The sequence below is a fragment of the Martes martes genome, assembly GCF_963455335.1.
Source record: "Martes martes genome assembly, chromosome: 8".
In the NCBI taxonomy this organism is placed as follows: domain Eukaryota; kingdom Metazoa; phylum Chordata; class Mammalia; order Carnivora; family Mustelidae; genus Martes; species Martes martes.
In genome coordinates, this window is record NC_137895.1 from 85,057,078 (window position 1) to 85,074,746 (window position 17,669).

The following is a 17,669-nucleotide window of genomic DNA, read 5'->3' on the forward strand; positions in this document are numbered from 1 at the left end:
GCCGAGCCGGCCCAGCTGCTCGGAGGCTCTGGCATGGTAACGTCCCCGCGCGGGGGTGGAGGGGCCCGGGGCGGTCCCACAGCGCCCCCGGCGGCCCGGGCCGGGGCCGGGGGGGCGGGGAGGCCGCCGGGGGTACCCGGGACCCCGGGGGAGGGCGAGGGGCATGAAGGGTTAGGAAAGGGAGCCCGGGAGGGGGAGGGGAGCGGGGATTTGGGGGAGAAGGGGCGGGGAGGCCATGATGGAGGATGGCGGGGGTGGGGGAGAGGGGGGTTGAGGGGAGCGAGAGTTGCGGGACTGGGTTGAGGAGGAGGAAGGGGAGAAGAGAAGGGTGGGTTTGTGAAGAAAGGTCAGGAAAGGAGAGGGGGCGGGAATGTGGGAACCGAGGGACAAGGGGAGAGCTGGGGGGCCAGTTTCCCCTTGTGGGGTATTTGGCGTGCAACACGCCCCTCCTCAGACCCAGTGCTTGTTTCCTTTGGAAGCCCTGGACGCCCCATAAGACCACTTGGAGACCCCCTCCTTCGTTTCCCCCTCATTGTGTCGTGAGGTGAGGAGAGGGCATTGTCTCCTGAGGAAAGAGAGGCTACGGTCCCCATCTAGTCCCGGATAGCCCAAGAAATGAGAAAACAGAGGACCCTTGATCCCAACCCTGGCTCTGCCATCAACAAACTGTGTTAACAACTCTGTGTGACCTTGGGCAAGTCATTACCTTTCTTTGGGCCTCAGATGCCCCACCGATTAAAAAAAAAACAGCAAGGAAAATGCATGAGAATGATACCACACACCCTTTCCAGCTTCGAAATGGGGTGACTTCTCAGGAGAGAGTTCAGGAGAATGGGTTCTAGGATGTGGGGAAGCAAGGGAAAGCAGGCTGACGATGGAGGGGAGGCCTTCAGCTGGGGCTGCAGAAAATCCCCAGGGATGTGGGGGATGGTAGGCACAAAGCCTGCAGGGCTGGAGCAGGCTAGCCAGCGCCTCTGGCATCCTATTGGAGGGATGGAAGAACTCTGGAAGTGGCCGAGGAGGTAGAGACCTAACCCAAGAAAACGAAGACCAGAATGAGGTCTTCGTTCTGAGGAGATGGCAGGACAGAGAGAAGCAGTGGAAGCTCTTTTCTAGTAAGACAGCCAATATCTTTGGGAAGAGGGAGGAATATACTAAGGCTGGTGTAGAGGAGTGGGGATTAGGATGGTCTTGAAAACGGAGGGCCTGGCACTATTTGGGGCAGCTGAAGTAGGGCAGCAAGTAAGGGTTGACTGCAGGGGAATTAGCTGGTCTCTTGACCTCCATGCTGTTTTTCTTTTTGATGACAGGTACCCTTTCTGTGAGGTACCTTCTCTCACCTTTCTGAGAAGTGTGCCTTCCAGCTTTCATTGTACCAACACAAATCCCTTTAGGGAATGAGTCAGACCAGACCATCCTTGGGATCACCTGGAGGAATTCAGGATAGTGTGTGGATTGGGGTGAAAAGAAAACAGGAGAGTCGGTTTGCGAGAAATAGCTGTGGCACCATCACCCTAGCTGGGAGACAGCTTTGTGGAGTAGTTGAAAGCTTTGGGGTCAGGCTGCGTGGATTCCAAACCTGCCTCTGCTGTTTAATCCTTTGGAACCTTGCTCAAGTTATTTAATCTCTCTGAATCTCACTTTCTTTATTTATAAAATGGGGACAATAATAACCTTTTAGATGGTTGCAAGGATTAAATGAGTGGCATGATATCTGGCTCATAATAAGCACTCAATAAATATTAGTTGTTAGCTATTCCCTCTTTCCTTGCTCTTTCTTCTGTCTCTCCATTCTTGTTCTTTTCCCCTTTTATTCTTTCTTCTGATTCTTTAGTCCTGAGCTGCAGCTTAGATGTAAAGGCTCAGAAGAATTGATTGCACCTTTGGTGGGGGGTGGGGGGGTTTGTGTCCTTCCACTGGTACAGGTGAGCTCATGATGATAAGATGATCAGTGGTTTCTTCGTCTCTCTCCAGGCCACAGATGTGTTTTTGTTCCAGGGAAGACATAGTATCTGCTCTTTCAGCCCATTTCCTGTATCCCTCTGTCACACGAGTTCAGTCTCGCCCCAAAGTGTAATGAGACCCGCACTTGTCCAGGCACTGCAGCAAGTGAGAGAGAGGCAGGGGTGTTTCAGGAAGAAAAGTATACACATTGCACAGGGGAAGCTTAGGGAAGGGAGGGCCACGGAAGTTCCATGGTAATTTATGTTCATTCCTTTGCTCTATCCTCTGCGGGAACTGTCCAAAACAGTCCAGCATCTGGATCCTGGCCAGGGGTCTCTATTCCAAGTTAAAGATGGTCAGTGCTTGCTTCGGCGGCACATACACCAAGTTAGAGATGCTCCTATACAGTTGAGTTTTTTACTATTTAGGTTTTCCCGTGCCAGTATTTGATTCCAGCTTTCTTTCCCCAGCTATACAGACAGCCTCTGGCGAGCTGTCCATCTCATTACAGGCTGCCTTTACCCAGAGAATTTTATACAACTGTACGTGGGCACACGGGTGCACCTGCACACATTTGCCTGTTCTGGGATATTCCAGGATGCAAAAATCGAATAAGGTCAAGGATGAGTCTGCATTCTATCACAGTACTTTGTATGCAGGGTCCTGACTAGACACTCAAGAGGAGGCTTAAAAGGAGAAAACATAATCCCCCAATATGGAGAAATCTCCTCCCAAGTAGGGAGACAGGTGGTCCTGTGGGAAACACCCAGAAAACATCCACAGAGTAGCATGTCATCAGTGCCTAGTAGTGCTGCATTTATGCCGAGGGGACACAAGGAGGTAGGAGTATGTGTATGTGTGGAGGATAATCATAAAGGTAATCTGAAGGGGGTAAATACTGGATCATCTTGAGCAAAGTGAGAGATAGTAGAGTAAGAGGAACACAGAGTGTAACCTAACAATTGCTGTGCAGAGAGGAGGAGGGAAGCCACTGAGTCAGGCTGAGCCAAGAGTAGACAGGTCTGTTGAAAGGCTTTGAATGTTAGGTGAGATTCTGTAGGGTGAGCGATAGGGAGCCACCACTAGTTCTCAAGGAAGGGTTTGGATCCTTGCTGATTTTACCACATGAGTAGCAGGGAATATGCTGAGTGAAAAAAACAGACCGCTTCCTTGTGGCAAGGACAGTGTTGAGGGTGACTGAAGAGCAGAATGGACCCAGTCCTGGCTCTGTCTGACCACGGTGGAGTCTGGGACTGATAATTTCCCTTAGTTTTCTCATCTGACAAAGGAAACTCCCTTGGGTGGTCGCCAGAGTCCCCTCCATCTCTGACATTCTGTGTTCTCTGAATAACTCCTAGGCCTTACCAGTGGCTGTGTTTTGTGGGACCTGCCAAGACCATCAAGTCAATAAATACTGACACCTTCTATGTTCCAGTCTGGGGCAGTGAGGAAAATACGGTGGGGCTAGGAGATCAGGGTGAGCCAAAACAGGCCAAGTCCCTGCCCCTTTAAATGTAAGATCTGGTGGAGGCAGCAGATATTTCATTGACCCTGAGACTCACATTTTAACATTTCTTGTCAAGACCTCTTAAAATCGTTGGAGTGTCATAATTTAAGTGGTGGCATTTGTTTTTTATGAGTGGCCACATAAAATAATGGGACAGTCAGCACCATGGGAGTAACTGTAAACTTCCAGTGGGTAATTGCTAAAGGGAAGGGTGCATGGTACATGAGCCTGTAAAAGAGGGCTCTGACTTAAGCCTAGACCACTGGCCTGGGAGGAAGCCTTTTCTGAGGAAGTAATGGCTGGTAGATGTGAGACCTGTAGGCTAGGTGTATAGGGTCGGCAGGAAGTTGTGGCAGGCAGAGATGAAGGCCGGAGGTGGGAGAACTGGGAGATGGTGAGTGTGGCCAGAGCACACACTCAGGAACTCAACATGGATGAAGCTGGCAAGGCAGTCTAGAAGCAGACCTCCCACAGCCTTCCAGGCCTTGGGGAGGAGTTTTGGTCTCTATCCTAAGGACAGTGGGAGCCATTGAAGAATTTTAAGCAGGGAGTAACATGATCTGAGGTGCATTTTGATGAGCTTGTGGATGTGGGGAGACTACTACAGAAGGTCAGATGAAAACGAGAGAGGGGTGGACGGATTCAAGAAATGTGTACAAGGTACAATTAGCAGGACTCAGTGACGTATTGACAAGAGGGAGGTGTGGAGAATGACTCACCAGTTTCTATCTTAGACAGCTGTATGGACTGTGGTGCCAGCCTCAGATGGGCAACTCTGGAATCTGGTAGGACCCAGAGATGGTTACGTAGCATCTGGGAGGTCAGAGAGGACCCTAAGGCAGCTTGAGGTGGGTAAGCATGGCACAGAGAATTGGATTTCCTCCCACACTGGTGAATTTCTGACTTTCCATGCTAAGGGCAGTTTCGGGCTGGGGCAGGTCTGAATACAGGGCTGGAGCAGATGTACCCTGAGAAAGGTGATTCTGGGTGGAATAGTGTGGCTTGCCCTTCTCTCCTTAGGACAAGATGGGTGGGAACAGAGGCAGGACAGATACTATGGGAGGTAGAGATTAGAAAGCATCTTTCAATGCCAAGCCTTCTCAGTGGAGGGGGTCACTGGGGAGGTAGGGAAGTTGGGCATCAGTGGGGTGTCTCCTTCTCAGCCAGCTACCACCTTTCTCTAGAACTCCTCCCCGATACCCTCTAACCATCAAGTGAAAGGAGGAAGGACAGGGCCTTTTAGCTGCATCTCGAAGCCTCAGTTTACTTAAAAAGATTTTTTTTTGAATGGGTAATATAGTCATATGGATGCATATTCAAAAGTTACAAAAGGGCATATGTACAGTGAGAAGGTTCCTTTCCCACCTCCGTCTCCCTTCTACTGATTTCTTTCTTGTATGTCCTCTTTTCTCTCCGGTTTTCATACAGATGATCACACTTTGCTGCACTTTGCATTTTTTTCCACTTGTTAATGGATCTTAGAGATTGTTCCTATCAAGACCATGAATGGCTTCATTCTTTTTTATGACTGCATAGTATTCCATTTTATGTTTGTGTATAATTTCACAGTTAGTGGTGGGTATATAGGCTGATGCCAGTCTTCTGTTTTTACAAATAATGCTGGACTGGAAACGTTGTATATGCATCATTCTGACCATATCTGTGGGATGAATTTGGCTATATTTATAGATGAGGTGTTAGAATTGGGAGTGTTTGGTCCTTTCTTTGTCCCTTCTTGCATTTATTCAATATTTATTGAGTACTCATTATGTGCCAGACACTGGGGCAGGTACCAGGAGTCCAGCTTTCAACAAGTCTGACACATCCCTGTCCTCATGGAATATTATTACACGTGTAAGGGGAAATGTAATAATTACGAAACTGTATATACCAGGAAACTAAGAAGGGCATCAGATAGAGAATAAATTCAGTGGTCGGAAAGGCTCTTGGGAGCACGTGGTATTTAAGGCAACAACTGCAGGATGGGATGTGGTGGCTAGTAGGTGTAGGGCAGGGAGACTAGGCTGTTCAAAGTCTCAGCCACAGGGAGAGGAGGTCAGGATCTGTAGGGGAAAGGGGTAAAGCTGCCGAGGAGCAGGTGATGGGGAGTGGGAGGTGTCAGAGTGAGCAAGGGAGTAAAGATGAGGCCAGTTGGGGGGTGCCTGCAGTGAAGAGAGAGGGAGGCTAGCGCTTAAGGTGTGGTGACTGTTTGGGCTTAGAGGGCTTTGTGGTTGACTCTAATGGTGAATTCAGGTAGGGGGACGGGAAAGGAGGTCACTTCCTCCCTTGCTACTTTAGGAATGAGAGACCTCTGTTTAAGGCTTAAGGGAGGCCCAGCCTTGCCCACAGATAGGAGAATGGATGCAAAGCCTTGGGAAAAGCCACACTGGGCCTGTAGTCCAGCCACCCTCATCTATTCTGGGGCTCTGGCGTGATAAAGACCATGTAGAAGGGGACTGGGCCTGGCTCTTGGCTGGTAGTAGAGAGCAGACTTAGCCAGGGCTCGGAGCTGGGTGTGGGCAGGAAACCGGGCCAGGAGACCCTTCCTCTGAACTTTGTGCTCCTTTTTCATCCTCATTGCTCTGCTTCCCTTTTGCAAAAGCCCATCTCTTTGCCCATCCTGGGTCCTATGACTTTTCTCTCCCTCAACAGTCGGTTCCCGATTCTGGTCCCCGGCCCCCAGCAGCGCCTGCCCCCTTCCCACCGGGGCCCCCCATGATGCCACCACCCTTCGTAAGTTTTATGTCTTCCCCTGGGCTTGGCTTTTCCAGCCTGCACCCCCATTTCCCCGGTCCCTAGCACTGCTGCATTGCCAGCACGGTTTTGTGTCCTGCTTCCTCTGCCACCCTTGAAAAAGGGGTGGTGTTGCTTGGGCGTGGGGGTGGGAGGAGCTGCTGTCAAGCTCCCTGTCCGTCAAGTTGACAGCTCCCCCTTTGTCTTTTTGTCCTTGGGACACTGGGGCTGGGGTAAGAGAAGTGGAAGGGAAGAGACCCTCTGTTAGTGTAAGGGCATGGTGGGGCTGCCTTTCTCTTTCACTACTCCTTCTCTGTTCTTTCAACGTGCCACTGAAGTCAGGCTGAAGTAGCAGCTGGTGGTCATTGAGCTGGAGAAAAAGGGATGGGAGGCAGGGGACTGGGGGGTCTGGGGACCTGGAATCCTGCCTCTGAGAGGCCTCTTTGGGGAGAGTTGCTCAAGGGATGGAGCCTTCCAGCCACGGTCTGGTGGCAGTTAGACGTTTCCCCTCTCCCTTCCCTACCTCTGAAGAAGCTGTGGTGCTTGCCTCTTAGACCCAGAAGATGCACCCCCCTCCAGTTTTCAGTCTTTTTCAGTGGTGGGGAGCAGGCAGTTTCATGCTTTGTGCTTCTTAAGCTAAAGCCTTGGAATTGCCTCAGAGCCAGGCGGTGCAGGGAGTTGAGAAGGGGGGGAGACAAGTGGATATTCCCTGACTGGTCCAAGGCGGGGTCTTCTCTGCTCAGTGTCCCTTCCTTTCCTCACTTCCAGATGCCCCCTCCAGGAATTCCCCCACCCTTTCCTCCGATGGGACTACCCCCCATGAGTCAGAGACCACCAGCCATCCCCCCGATGCCGCCTGGCATCATGCCCCCAATGCTTCCACCAATGGGGGCGCCACCACCACTCACACAGGTAATCCTCCCTCCTGCCCCAGTGCCTCAGAAGACCCCGTGAGTCCGGCTGGGGGTGGAGGGGAGAAGGGGCATCTGGACTTCAGGAAGTAGGGAGAGAAGGGAGGGAGCTTTGGCCAGGCCCATGTGGTATTGTCCACTGAGTGACGGGAGGAAACTCTCTGGTGGGGCTGAGAGCCTAGAACCTAGAGATTGTCTAAGGCGGGATGGGGGACCATGTGAAGGTCATGGCCCCAAAGGGTATCTCTAGGGAACCTGCCTTGCCTCTGCCTGCCCTCACCTCGGTAGTTGTTTTTTATCTTCTTTGTGTCCCCAGATACCAGGAATGGTACCTCCCATGATGCCGGGAATGCTGATGCCAGCGGTGCCTGTCACTGCAGCGGTAAGCACGAGAGGGGCTGGCAGGAAGCAGGCCCCGCAGCCCTGCGGGTCTGACTCGGAGGACAGGGATGCGGCCTCCATCCTTTCCCTCTTCTCTTTGGTTCCGTCCCGGTCCCAGCAGCACTCCCCACACTCAGGTCCTCCTCTCTGGCCACGTACTCTGCTCTTGTAGTTTCTCACTCACCCCCAAAGGCATGTTACTCTTGCTGGGCCCGGCTCCCTGAAGGAACACATTCATGGCTGACACTGCTTGCCCTCACAGAGCTGGCACTGCGGACACTTGAATACAGTCCCCCCTCACATCTTCTCTGTCTCTGGTGGAAGCAGCAGCACCTGGGGATCTCACCGGACCTTCTGGTGCCATTGCTCAGTGTAGTAGAGTCTGGGTAGGATGTAGTGGTTGGCATCCGCTGTGGAGGAGGGGCATCAGAGGTGGACTCGACAAAATACTCTCACTTGAGGAAAACCAAGAACAGCTGCTGTGCGATTCCCCTTAGGATCCTACAGCCTCAGCCCCAGAGGGTGGGGGATGCCTGTTAGGGGGCAGAGGTCCCTGGGAGCAGGACACACGGATCCTGGCCTGGCCTGCTTCTTCATCCCCCATGGCCTGGGTCCTGGGGGCCGCTGGGCTTGGCCCCAACCCTTCCCCCTCCTCTTTCTTCGGCAGACGGCTCCGGGTGCGGACACAGCCAGCTGTGAGTCTTCTGGGGGTCTGCTCCCCCCAGGCTCGGAGGTTGGGGGGTACAGGGGAGAGGGGACCGTGGACTAGAGCCCACCCTGGATCATGCCTGTTGGGATGCCAGGGAGCCTGGGATGTTGATGGGACCAGGGGATATTTATTGGGGATGGAGTAGGGGAGGAATAGGTGGGATAAAATGGGGATTGGGGCAAGGACTTAACATTTCCCTTGGCTTTTTTTTTCTAGCTGCTGTGCCTGGGACAGGCCCTCCGGTGAGTTCTTCCAGCTCAGGGGTCTCTGGGTAGAAAAGCTGAAAGTTGGGGAAGCTGATGGTTAAATCTTTGGGGTAAGGAGGAGAAGCTTTGGGGACGGGGCCTTGACCACCATTCTGTGCCCCCTCCCCTCCCAGAGGGCCCTGTGGAGTGAGCATGTGGCTCCGGACGGACGCGTCTACTACTACAATGCTGACGACAAGCAGTCTGTGTGGGAGAAGCCCAGCGCTCTCAAGTCCAAGGCAGAGGTCCTGAACAGAGCTGTTTGGCCCTTCCTTTCAGCTTCCCTGACCCTTCCAAGTCCTTGGCGTCCCCTGAGTCTTTAACCATACACATGGTTCCTCTGATCCCAAGATCCTTGACCATTGCCCCAGCCTCCCTAGGATCTCAGGAAGTCTGTCTTCCCCCATGTTGAGCCAGGCCAGGTGATAGCTAAAAACTCCCTGCTCACAGGATCCTCTTTGCTCCCCCGACTGTGCCTCCACTAGGGGGCATGCCCAGCCCACTGATGTCCTCTGACCCATCCTCTTGCAGTTGCTGCTGTCCCAGTGCCCCTGGAAAGAGTACAAGTCAGACACGGGCAAACCTTACTACTATAACAACCAGAGTAAGGAGTCTCGCTGGACCCGGCCCAAGGACCTGGATGACCTGGAGGGTGAGGAGTGGGTGGGGCCTGGGCTACGGTTCTGGGGGGTGGCCCTTGCCACCCTGTGACCATGTTATCTTTTTCCCATTGCAGCTCTAGTCAAACAAGAGGCTGCAGGGTGAGTGACCTGCCCACCTATCCCCCTATATGTGGGGCCAGCAGAGGGGTGGGAGTGGACCCTCTGTCTGTGGTCCCCACTCCGTGGAAGAGCCAGCTCTCAGTCTGTACATGGAGTGGCCTGCTCTGGCCCCAGTCCTTCACAGGACAGAGAGACCAGCTGGTCCCTGACTGTCCCACTCTCTGCTCCACTCCTGGACACTGCTCTTCCGGCCCGCCTGCAGGAAACAGCCGCAGCAGCCCCAGATCTTGCAGCCGCAGCCACCTCAGCCCCAGCCTGAGCCCCCACCTGGGCCGCCTGGTCCCACCCCTGTGCCCCTGGGCCTTCTAGAGCCTGAGCCAGGTGGGAGTGAAGATTGTGATATGTCAGAGGCCGCCCAGCCTGTGGAGCAGGGTTTTCTGCAGCAGCCGGAGGAGGGCCCCAGCAGGTGAGGGCTGCCCCTCTGAGGCATTCCAGATGCTGGCTTCGGGCTCCCTGCCTAGTTCAACCCTTGACTTCTGCCAGGCCTCTTGGGAAGGGTGTGAAGGTCTGGGCATAGCCTCTGGAGGGCAGAAGGGGGCTGCTCTGAGGAGCCAGGCTGTACTCCTGACTACATAGGCACTGAAAGCTGGGGGACCTGGGAGATGCTGTGGCTGAGTCCCCTTTGCCCCCCAGTGCTGCTGGACAGCATCAGCCGCCACAGCAGGAGGAAGAGGAATCAAAGCCAGAACCAGAGAGGTCTGGCCTCAGTTGGAGCAACCGGGAGAAGGCAAAGCAGGCCTTCAAGGAGCTGCTGAGGGACAAGGTGCGGGGGTGGGGCTCCCAGGGTAGGCCTGGAGGGGGCTGGAGGTGGGCAGGCCCCGTGACCCCTGCCTGCTCCATTCTAGGCTGTCCCCTCCAATGCCTCGTGGGAACAGGCCATGAAGATGGTGGTCACCGACCCCCGTTACAGGTAGGCCTGGGCAGAGGGAGCCAGGCCCTCCAGACTGTGTGTGAGCAGCTGGGCCAGGGCCTCCCTGAGAAGCCCCAGCTCAACACTCTGGCTCCAAGGGGGCCCGAGTCAGGAGAGTGATAGAAGGGCAAGGGCGCAAGGAAAAGAAGCTGGAGGGCCTCCGGGAGGAGGAGGGGAAAGGTATCTGATATGAGACATTCAATAAATGCTTGTTGAATTGAATTGATTCGAATTGAATTAATTGGGGTAAGGGGGCTGGATAGGGCGGAGGCCTGAATGCACCTTGAGAACCAACCCCAGAGCAAAAGAGCTCGGTGTTAGTGTCTTGGAGCCCCATCTTCCCCCTCACTGCCTCCCATCCTTCCCCTCATCCCAGAGACCCGTCTTGCCTCCCTGCAGCCTGCTGTTCCTATGCATGGACCCCTCACTCAGTTTTGTGTGCCGTGACCCTGCTTGGTGGGCTATGCAGGGTGACTCCTCTATTCCGCCCCCCCCCCAACTCCCACCCTCTCCACCCCAGTGCCTTGCCCAAACTGAGTGAGAAAAAGCAGGCATTCAATGCCTACAAGGCGCAGCGGGAGAAGGAGGAGAAGGAAGAGGCCCGGCTAAGGGCCAAGGAGGCCAAGCAGACCTTGCAGCATTTCCTGGAGCAGCACGAACGCATGACCTCTACCACCCGCTACCGGTCAGGGGGCCGGGCTGGGGTGGGGTCTGGGAACCCTGAGAACACATGGGCCCAGGGTCTCTGTCCCCTGCCCGCCTACCCATGACCCATATGCTCCACAGGCGGGCAGAACAGACCTTTGGGGAGCTGGAGGTGTGGGCTGTGGTCCCTGAGAGGGATCGAAAAGAGGTTTATGATGATGTCCTCTTCTTCCTGGCCAAGAAGGAGAAGGTAACATTCACTGGCTAGATCCGTCAGTCTGTCCTCAGGCTTTTCGTGTCTTTGTGTTCTTGTGGAGCCTGGCCATTCATTTCTCTGCTGCCCCAGGGTCTCAGCTCCTTCCTTGGAAGCTAGTGTGGCACTTGCACACCCCCTGCTTCTGCTCAGGAGTCAGGGCCTACAACCTAGTGTGGGAGGGCAGGAGGGCATCTGTGAGGGGCTGGTCTGTAACCCGTGCTCCTTCCCCTTTCTGGGGATGGGAAAGTCTTATGAATCTGGCCCTCCTAGGGTTCCGTAGCTGCCTGCTTTTCCCCAAATGTTCCTCTTCCCAGGCCCACCTGAGTAGCTCCAACCTGCCCTACCTCACCTTGACCCTGACCCTGACCCTGTGGCTCCCCAGGAACAGGCCAAGCAGCTCCGGCGCCGCAACATCCAGGCCCTGAAGAGCATCCTGGATGGGATGAGTAGTGTCAACTTCCAAACTACGTGGTCCCAGGCCCAGCAGTACCTCATGGATAACCCCAGCTTTGCTCAGGACCACCAGCTGCAGAGTAAGCCTGGGTCTCCACTGCCGCCCATTCCTTCCCTTTTCCTCACAGACCTGTGAGTAGGAGGAGCCCAGGGCCTGCCTCCTACTGCTCCCCTGCACTTACTGCCCTGTGGACGTCCGGGGCCCTCTGCATTCACTCCGTCCCTGTATCTCTCCAGAGTCTAGAGATGCTGGAATGCTGGGACACCCTTCCCCTCCCTCTGAGGTCCACTGTCGACCTGGACATTGTGTGTCCTTGGAGGAAGAGCTCTAGGATAGGCAACAGAGGACCGGGAGAGGATAATTTTTCCAACTCCTTTGAACATGGTCTTCAATTGTCTTGGTGCCAGGGGCCTCCACTGGTCATGTGTTGTCACGATGAGCTCTTGTTGGCCTGCAGTCACTGGCAATGTCAGAAATTGACCTTCTGAACTTGCGTCAAAGCCTGATCAATTCCCAGTTCCGTAAAACATAAAACCTCAGATCCCGAGATTGCTGGTTTTATACGATGCTTTCCAATAACTGAATTCACAAGAGCTGAATACTTGCTAGTTTTGTTCTCATGTATTAATGAACCCTCCCCCAGAACCACCATTTCAGTCTCCTCTCCCACAGAGGCTTCTGCTCCCTTGCCCCACCACCCAGGGTGACCCCGGCACCTACTGAGGCAGCACCCTCAAACACAGGGTAGGAGGGTGGGTGCTGGGGTCGGTGAGGGTGTCCCACTCCTGCAGCGCCTGCTGAGCCTCCTTTCTGTGCTTAGACATGGACAAGGAAGATGCACTAATCTGCTTTGAGGAGCACATCCGAGCTTTGGAGAGGGAGGAGGAGGAGGAGCGGGAGCGGGCCCGCCTTCGGGAGCGGCGTCAGCAACGCAAGAACCGGGAGGCCTTCCAGGTATCTTTGCTACCCGCTGGTTAGGTACTCATCTCCGGCGGGGCCCATAATCTCTTCGCTTGTGCCCTGCCTCCTCTTGGCTAGGCCTGTTGTTTCATCTCCACCCGGTCCTGTGCCACCTCCACGAGGCCGCTCTGCTTCTGCTGTGTCCCTTCAACCGGGGGCCATGCTCCTCTAGGGAGACTGGATGTATGCACCACCCAGAAACTGCCAGCAGAGAGCGCCCTAAAGGCACAGCTTAGCCGCTCGGCCAAGTTCATTTCCATTTGGTGGGGAGCCAGACAGGCAGAGCTCGATTGTCCCTCAGCTTGGAGGTGGCAGCAGTGGGGGTTCCTTAGCTCTAACACTTTGGGAAGCTGAGAGCAAACCCCGGGCAGGACATGCTGCAGACAAGTTCCTATTTCTCTGCCTTCCAGGCCAGCTGCTTGTCATGTTTGAGTCTATCCCTCTCTGTATTTACATTCCCTCTGTTTTCACTGCTCTCTGCCTCGCCATCTGTAGCTTTTCATCTCTGCCTCCTTCGCCTGCATTTCCTCAGGCGGGATTGTCCCGGCCTCTCCCTCCCATCCCCTCTTTTCCTCCCTAGTCACTGCCTCTGCCTCTCTCCGTGTTTCCCTCTCCCTATAATTGGCCTCTCCCCACTCAGACCTTCCTGGATGAGCTGCACGAGACAGGGCAGCTGCACTCTATGTCCACCTGGATGGAGCTGTACCCAGCGGTCAGCACTGATGTCCGCTTTGCCAACATGCTGGGCCAGCCGGGTAAGGCAGCCAGGCTCCCCCTTCTCTGGCCTGGCTTCCTGCCCTGCCAGCCTCTCTGCACCCCACTCCCTGTCCTCGACCCCTTCCCCAGGCCTCGGGAAGCTGCCGCCCGCCAGGCCCCCCCTCCCTCCCTCCCCCGCAGGCTCCACCCCTCTGGACTTGTTCAAGTTCTATGTGGAGGAGTTGAAGGCACGATTCCATGATGAAAAGAAGATCATTAAGGACATCCTTAAGGTGAGGGAGGCCCAGGGTTGTGGATGGATGCAGACTGGGTGCAGGGCGCCTCTCCGGACGGACTCCCTGCTAAGTCCTGTTTTGCAGAAGCAGTGTAGCTCCATTCAGCAGAGATCTGCTGTGATCCCTGACTGTGCACTGGGAACACACAAATAAGAAATATGAGGTTTCTGTCCGTAAAGAGCTCATGGCCTAATAGGAAGATAAATATGAGACCTGTTATAGAGAGGGGCAAATGCTATTAGAGACGAGAATCAACAGAATTGACACTTTGCACTATGCCTTTAAGAACGAGCAGATGGAGGAGGCTGACAGTCCAGGGTATGGGGTATTATAGGAGCAGAGACAAGGGTGTGGGAAGGGCATGGCAGGTCTGAGCAGTAAGGGGCACAGCTCCTCATAAGCTGGTGGCCCACAGATATTCCTTTTGGCCCGTACAGTGTCCTGGAAACATTTCAACTTTGTTGTTAACAAATTAAAATTAGGAGATTATACAGAAAAATCAGGGTCTTTTAGTTCTCCTAAAATTACGGCTTATCTAGCACCACTGGGCTGGTTTTGCAAAGCAGTCCAGGGCTTCAGACCGAGATGCCACTGCTTTTTAGAAGGGGCAGGCCATCCTTAACCTCACGCTCCCGCAACCCATCTGGTTTGGCAGCAAGTTCAGTTGCCCCTTACCGCTGAGCAGGCACCTTGCTTGTCTTAGACTGGAGAGAGAGTTCTCAACGTCTATGTCCATGAAAGGTGGAAAAGGGATTGCTGCACTAAGAGAGCCTTGTGTTTCAGAAGGAAAAAACAAAGAGAAAGCGTATTTCTTGGTGGAAGTGAAGAACGTGCAAAGGCTCTGGGGAGGCAGTACGCCCAGCAGTTAGGAGCAGCACTGTGGAGACAGACTGCTTGGGACACAAGTCCAGCTTAACCACTTACTAGTTGTGTCACCTTCGGCAGACTATTTAACCTTTCTGAGCCTCAGTTTCCTCATCTGAAAAATGGAGGATTTTCCACCAACCTACACTTAATTACCAAGGGCAGTAACTTGGTACTTGGGGCAAGAAGGGTCGAGAATAAAGCTAGGAATGGGCCACTGCACACAGAGCATTTCTTTGAAGTCCTGTATTTTGCTTTACAGATTCAGGTGTTGCATCTTCACACCCTATTACTTCTCTGTTTAATATAAATGTAATGTTTTAAAAGTCCTTACCATTAGGTAAGATGTGCCCTATTGTCCTGTGACTTCCTGTTTCTCTGAAAGGAAGAGCCCTAGATGTAAAATATCTTGAATGCTAAAATAAGAAGTTTGGGTTTTTATCTTGTAAGTAATGGGGAGCCAGGGAATGCTGTGGTCTTGGAAGAGCCACAGGGTAAGAGTATAGAGTAGCATCCCTCAGACTGAGTGCCTGTGTCCGTAGAGGTAGGTAGTTGGAGGACAGTTTTTGAAGCCTCAGGACACTGAAAAGTCACAGTGGCAAGTGATTCAAACAGATCTGGAGCTTGAGCTGTCCTCTTCTGAATCACCCCCAGGCTCTCTCCCCTGCTGTTAGGACCCTTTGGTAGGAAGGTCAGAGCAGCACAGGACTCTGGAGGACAGGTTAGAGGTACGGGAGGTGAGAAGGGAGGCCAGTTGGGAGGCAGTCTAGGTGGTGAACGAGCTTGGCGGAGGCAGCAGAGACAGCAGATGAGGGAGAGCTGTGCTCTAGCTGTGTTTTTCTGAGACCCCCACCTCCTCCCCCGAGTTTCCTCAGGGGAGCCTTGGGACAAGAAAGGGGGAAGCTACTGCTCCTTAGTCTGTTTTTAAGTATAGCAGCTTTTCTTTTATATACTGAGGTTCTCCGTAAGATTTTTGTGGAAAAAAAAGGTTTCTGCTGGTTTAAAAAAAAAAAAAAAGAGAACTTTAAAATCAGGAGGATGGAGTCACTCAGAAGTCAAGTGAGTTGAAGTTGGTGGAGGTAGGACAATGGTACCATTACTGAGGATTCGGCAGGAACAGGGCTAGAGAGAGAATAGAAATTCCATTTAGGGAATTAGTCTCAAAAGTAACCTGGGGCAGGGAGGAATACAGCAAAGACCACATTTTAAATAGGATATTTGTGTAAAGTATAAATATCTAATCCCAGGAGAGCTGTGTTTTATTGGATGCTTACATTTTAGCCACGGAGTGGCTGGTCCTGCCGACTGGCCTGCAGGAGTCTCATCCTTGCTGTGTCCTGTCTTTCCACATCTCCTGAGAAAGAAGCTTCTTTACACAGTTCCCCCACCACTCCCCCTTTTGGGCTCCTGCTTACAGAAGGCCGATGAGCCCAGGAGTCCCTGTAGCCATCTACTAGCCGGGCAGACTGTGAGGGCACCTCTCACCGCATAGGATAATGGCAAGAGCCTTGGACTTGGAACAGCTGGAAGCCAGAAGATCTGGGCCTGCGAGATCCATGGGAGTGGGGAGAGGGGTGGCTCACAGGGAATGAATTCTCTTGGGGTCTGCTGAATTTGAAATTTCTCTGAAATATCCAGCCTATTATGGGTCTGAAAATCAGGAGGGAAGTGGGGCTGAGGTCGCTAGGGACAATGTAGATTGAAAAGACAAAGTGCTATTCTCAGGGAGCAAGCACAGGCAAGAGAGGCAGTCAGAGAGGTCAGAGAGACCAAGAGGGCGGTTGTTGAAGGGAGCAGCATGTGTGCAAAGACCAGTCAAATGAGGACTGAGAAGGGGCCCGTGGAAGTTGTCTCTGAGCACATGAGCACTTCGAGGAAAGTAGCGTCTATAAAGAGGGTGGAATGGAGCCAGGTAACTCCTGGCTTAGACCTCTGCAAATCCTATCAAATTTGAGCCTCAGTTTCCTCATCTGTAGAATAGGAATAATTTACGCACATGGTTGTGGGAAGTGCTAATATTTGTAAAGTGCCGGGCTTATAGCAGGCTCACTAAATGTTGATTCGTTTTCCTTTGTGCTGCATTTAAAGATTTTGCACCAGAGGGAAAGCAGCACAAGTTGTTAGCTTGAAGAAGGTGAGAGCAAGGTGGACAGGCTGTTCCCAGTCAAGTGAGGTATGAGCTTGAGGGGAGTAGCCAGCAGAGAGGTGGGATGGATGCTTTCATTCTCCTGACAGAGACTGGGCTGTTTGAGAAGGGCTGGAGTGTGGGTTGAAGAAATGCTCTCGAAGATGACAAGAAGAGCACACTCCGCCACAGGCGGAAGGCTGGAGCAAGTTCGTGCTGTGTGGAGGGAGGGGAAGGGAACTGGGCCTGTGCCCCCACTGGCTCAAACTCCAGATTGACTTGGGCCCAGTGAGATACCTCTCCAAAGCCTCTGCTTTATTGAGGTGTTGGGAGGCATAGATGAGCAGCTCAGAGCCAGGCCCAAGGTGCTTCGAGAAGGAGGGGGGTATTTTTAAGTGTTCTGGAGTTGCACACCTGATGGCCTTGAATTCCCCGGAGGACTGAGGGATCTGCATGGGTGTATCTGCATTGCTTCAAACTATGGCTTTGGTGTTAGGACCCGGGTTAGAGTTCTCAGTCAACAACCAATTAGCTGTGAGACCGCGGGCAAGTGCGCAAGTTTCTCTAAACCTTGGTTTCTCCTTCCACATAAAATTAGGAGGCCAGGACCTATGCTTAAATTTCGATTCTGAGGATTAAAAGAAATAAGGTGTTTCGTGAAGCACTCAGCACAGTATCTGGCAGCCTAGTAAGCACCCAAGAACTAAGCCAAAGGATGGGACCAGCAGATGTTGACAGAATGCAAGGAAGTTACTGAGCAGCAGGAGGGCCTGACTGGGGCCCAGCCTTAAGCCAAAGGAACAAAGAATTACTTGTGGGAAGCTCAGGCGTCTGTCAGCAGACAAGGCACACGCACACGCCTCCTGCCCCCCCATGTGATCCAGTGCCCCCCTCCGCTCCCTGCGACAATCAGACCAAGGGTAGGCGTAGGAGGCTTAGGTGTCATATGGTAAGGACTTGGACAGTCTGGTTTCAGAAGTGCATCTGAGTCCTATGGGTCTCTTCTGGGGGCTGGGGGACTTCTCGAGCTTCCCATCCTGTAGTCCAACCCTCTGCCTGCCCCAGAGGCCGGCTTCAGGCCTCGGGCCCATGGTGGCCCCTGCTTCACACACTGCTGTGCCCACAGGACCGGGGCTTCTGCGTGGAGGTGAACACAGCCTTTGAGGACTTCGCCCACGTCATAAGCTTTGACAAGAGGGCTGCTGCGCTGGACGCGGGCAACATCAAGCTGACCTTCAATAGTGTGAGGGC

General features: G+C 53.4%; 1 protein-coding gene across 1 annotated transcript in view; it reads left to right on the forward strand.

Annotated features, from left to right (window-relative positions):
- PRPF40B (pre-mRNA processing factor 40 homolog B) overlaps nt 1-17,669 on the forward strand; it is a 20,292-nt gene continuing 2,623 nt past the window's right edge. Inside the window, exons 1-19 of the mRNA XM_080811060.1 lie at nt 1-36; nt 6,104-6,184; nt 6,953-7,096; nt 7,412-7,477; nt 8,144-8,171; nt 8,402-8,427; nt 8,565-8,675; nt 8,962-9,082; nt 9,167-9,191; nt 9,415-9,618; nt 9,846-9,975; nt 10,058-10,122; nt 10,643-10,807; nt 10,909-11,017; nt 11,406-11,556; nt 12,298-12,431; nt 13,078-13,192; nt 13,335-13,426; nt 17,545-17,661. Of these exons, the coding sequence (XP_080667186.1) occupies nt 34-36; nt 6,104-6,184; nt 6,953-7,096; nt 7,412-7,477; nt 8,144-8,171; nt 8,402-8,427; nt 8,565-8,675; nt 8,962-9,082; nt 9,167-9,191; nt 9,415-9,618; nt 9,846-9,975; nt 10,058-10,122; nt 10,643-10,807; nt 10,909-11,017; nt 11,406-11,556; nt 12,298-12,431; nt 13,078-13,192; nt 13,335-13,426; nt 17,545-17,661 (1,887 nt within the window). The 5' untranslated portion in view covers nt 1-33. The remainder of the gene's footprint in view (nt 37-6,103; nt 6,185-6,952; nt 7,097-7,411; nt 7,478-8,143; nt 8,172-8,401; nt 8,428-8,564; nt 8,676-8,961; nt 9,083-9,166; nt 9,192-9,414; nt 9,619-9,845; nt 9,976-10,057; nt 10,123-10,642; nt 10,808-10,908; nt 11,018-11,405; nt 11,557-12,297; nt 12,432-13,077; nt 13,193-13,334; nt 13,427-17,544; nt 17,662-17,669) is intronic.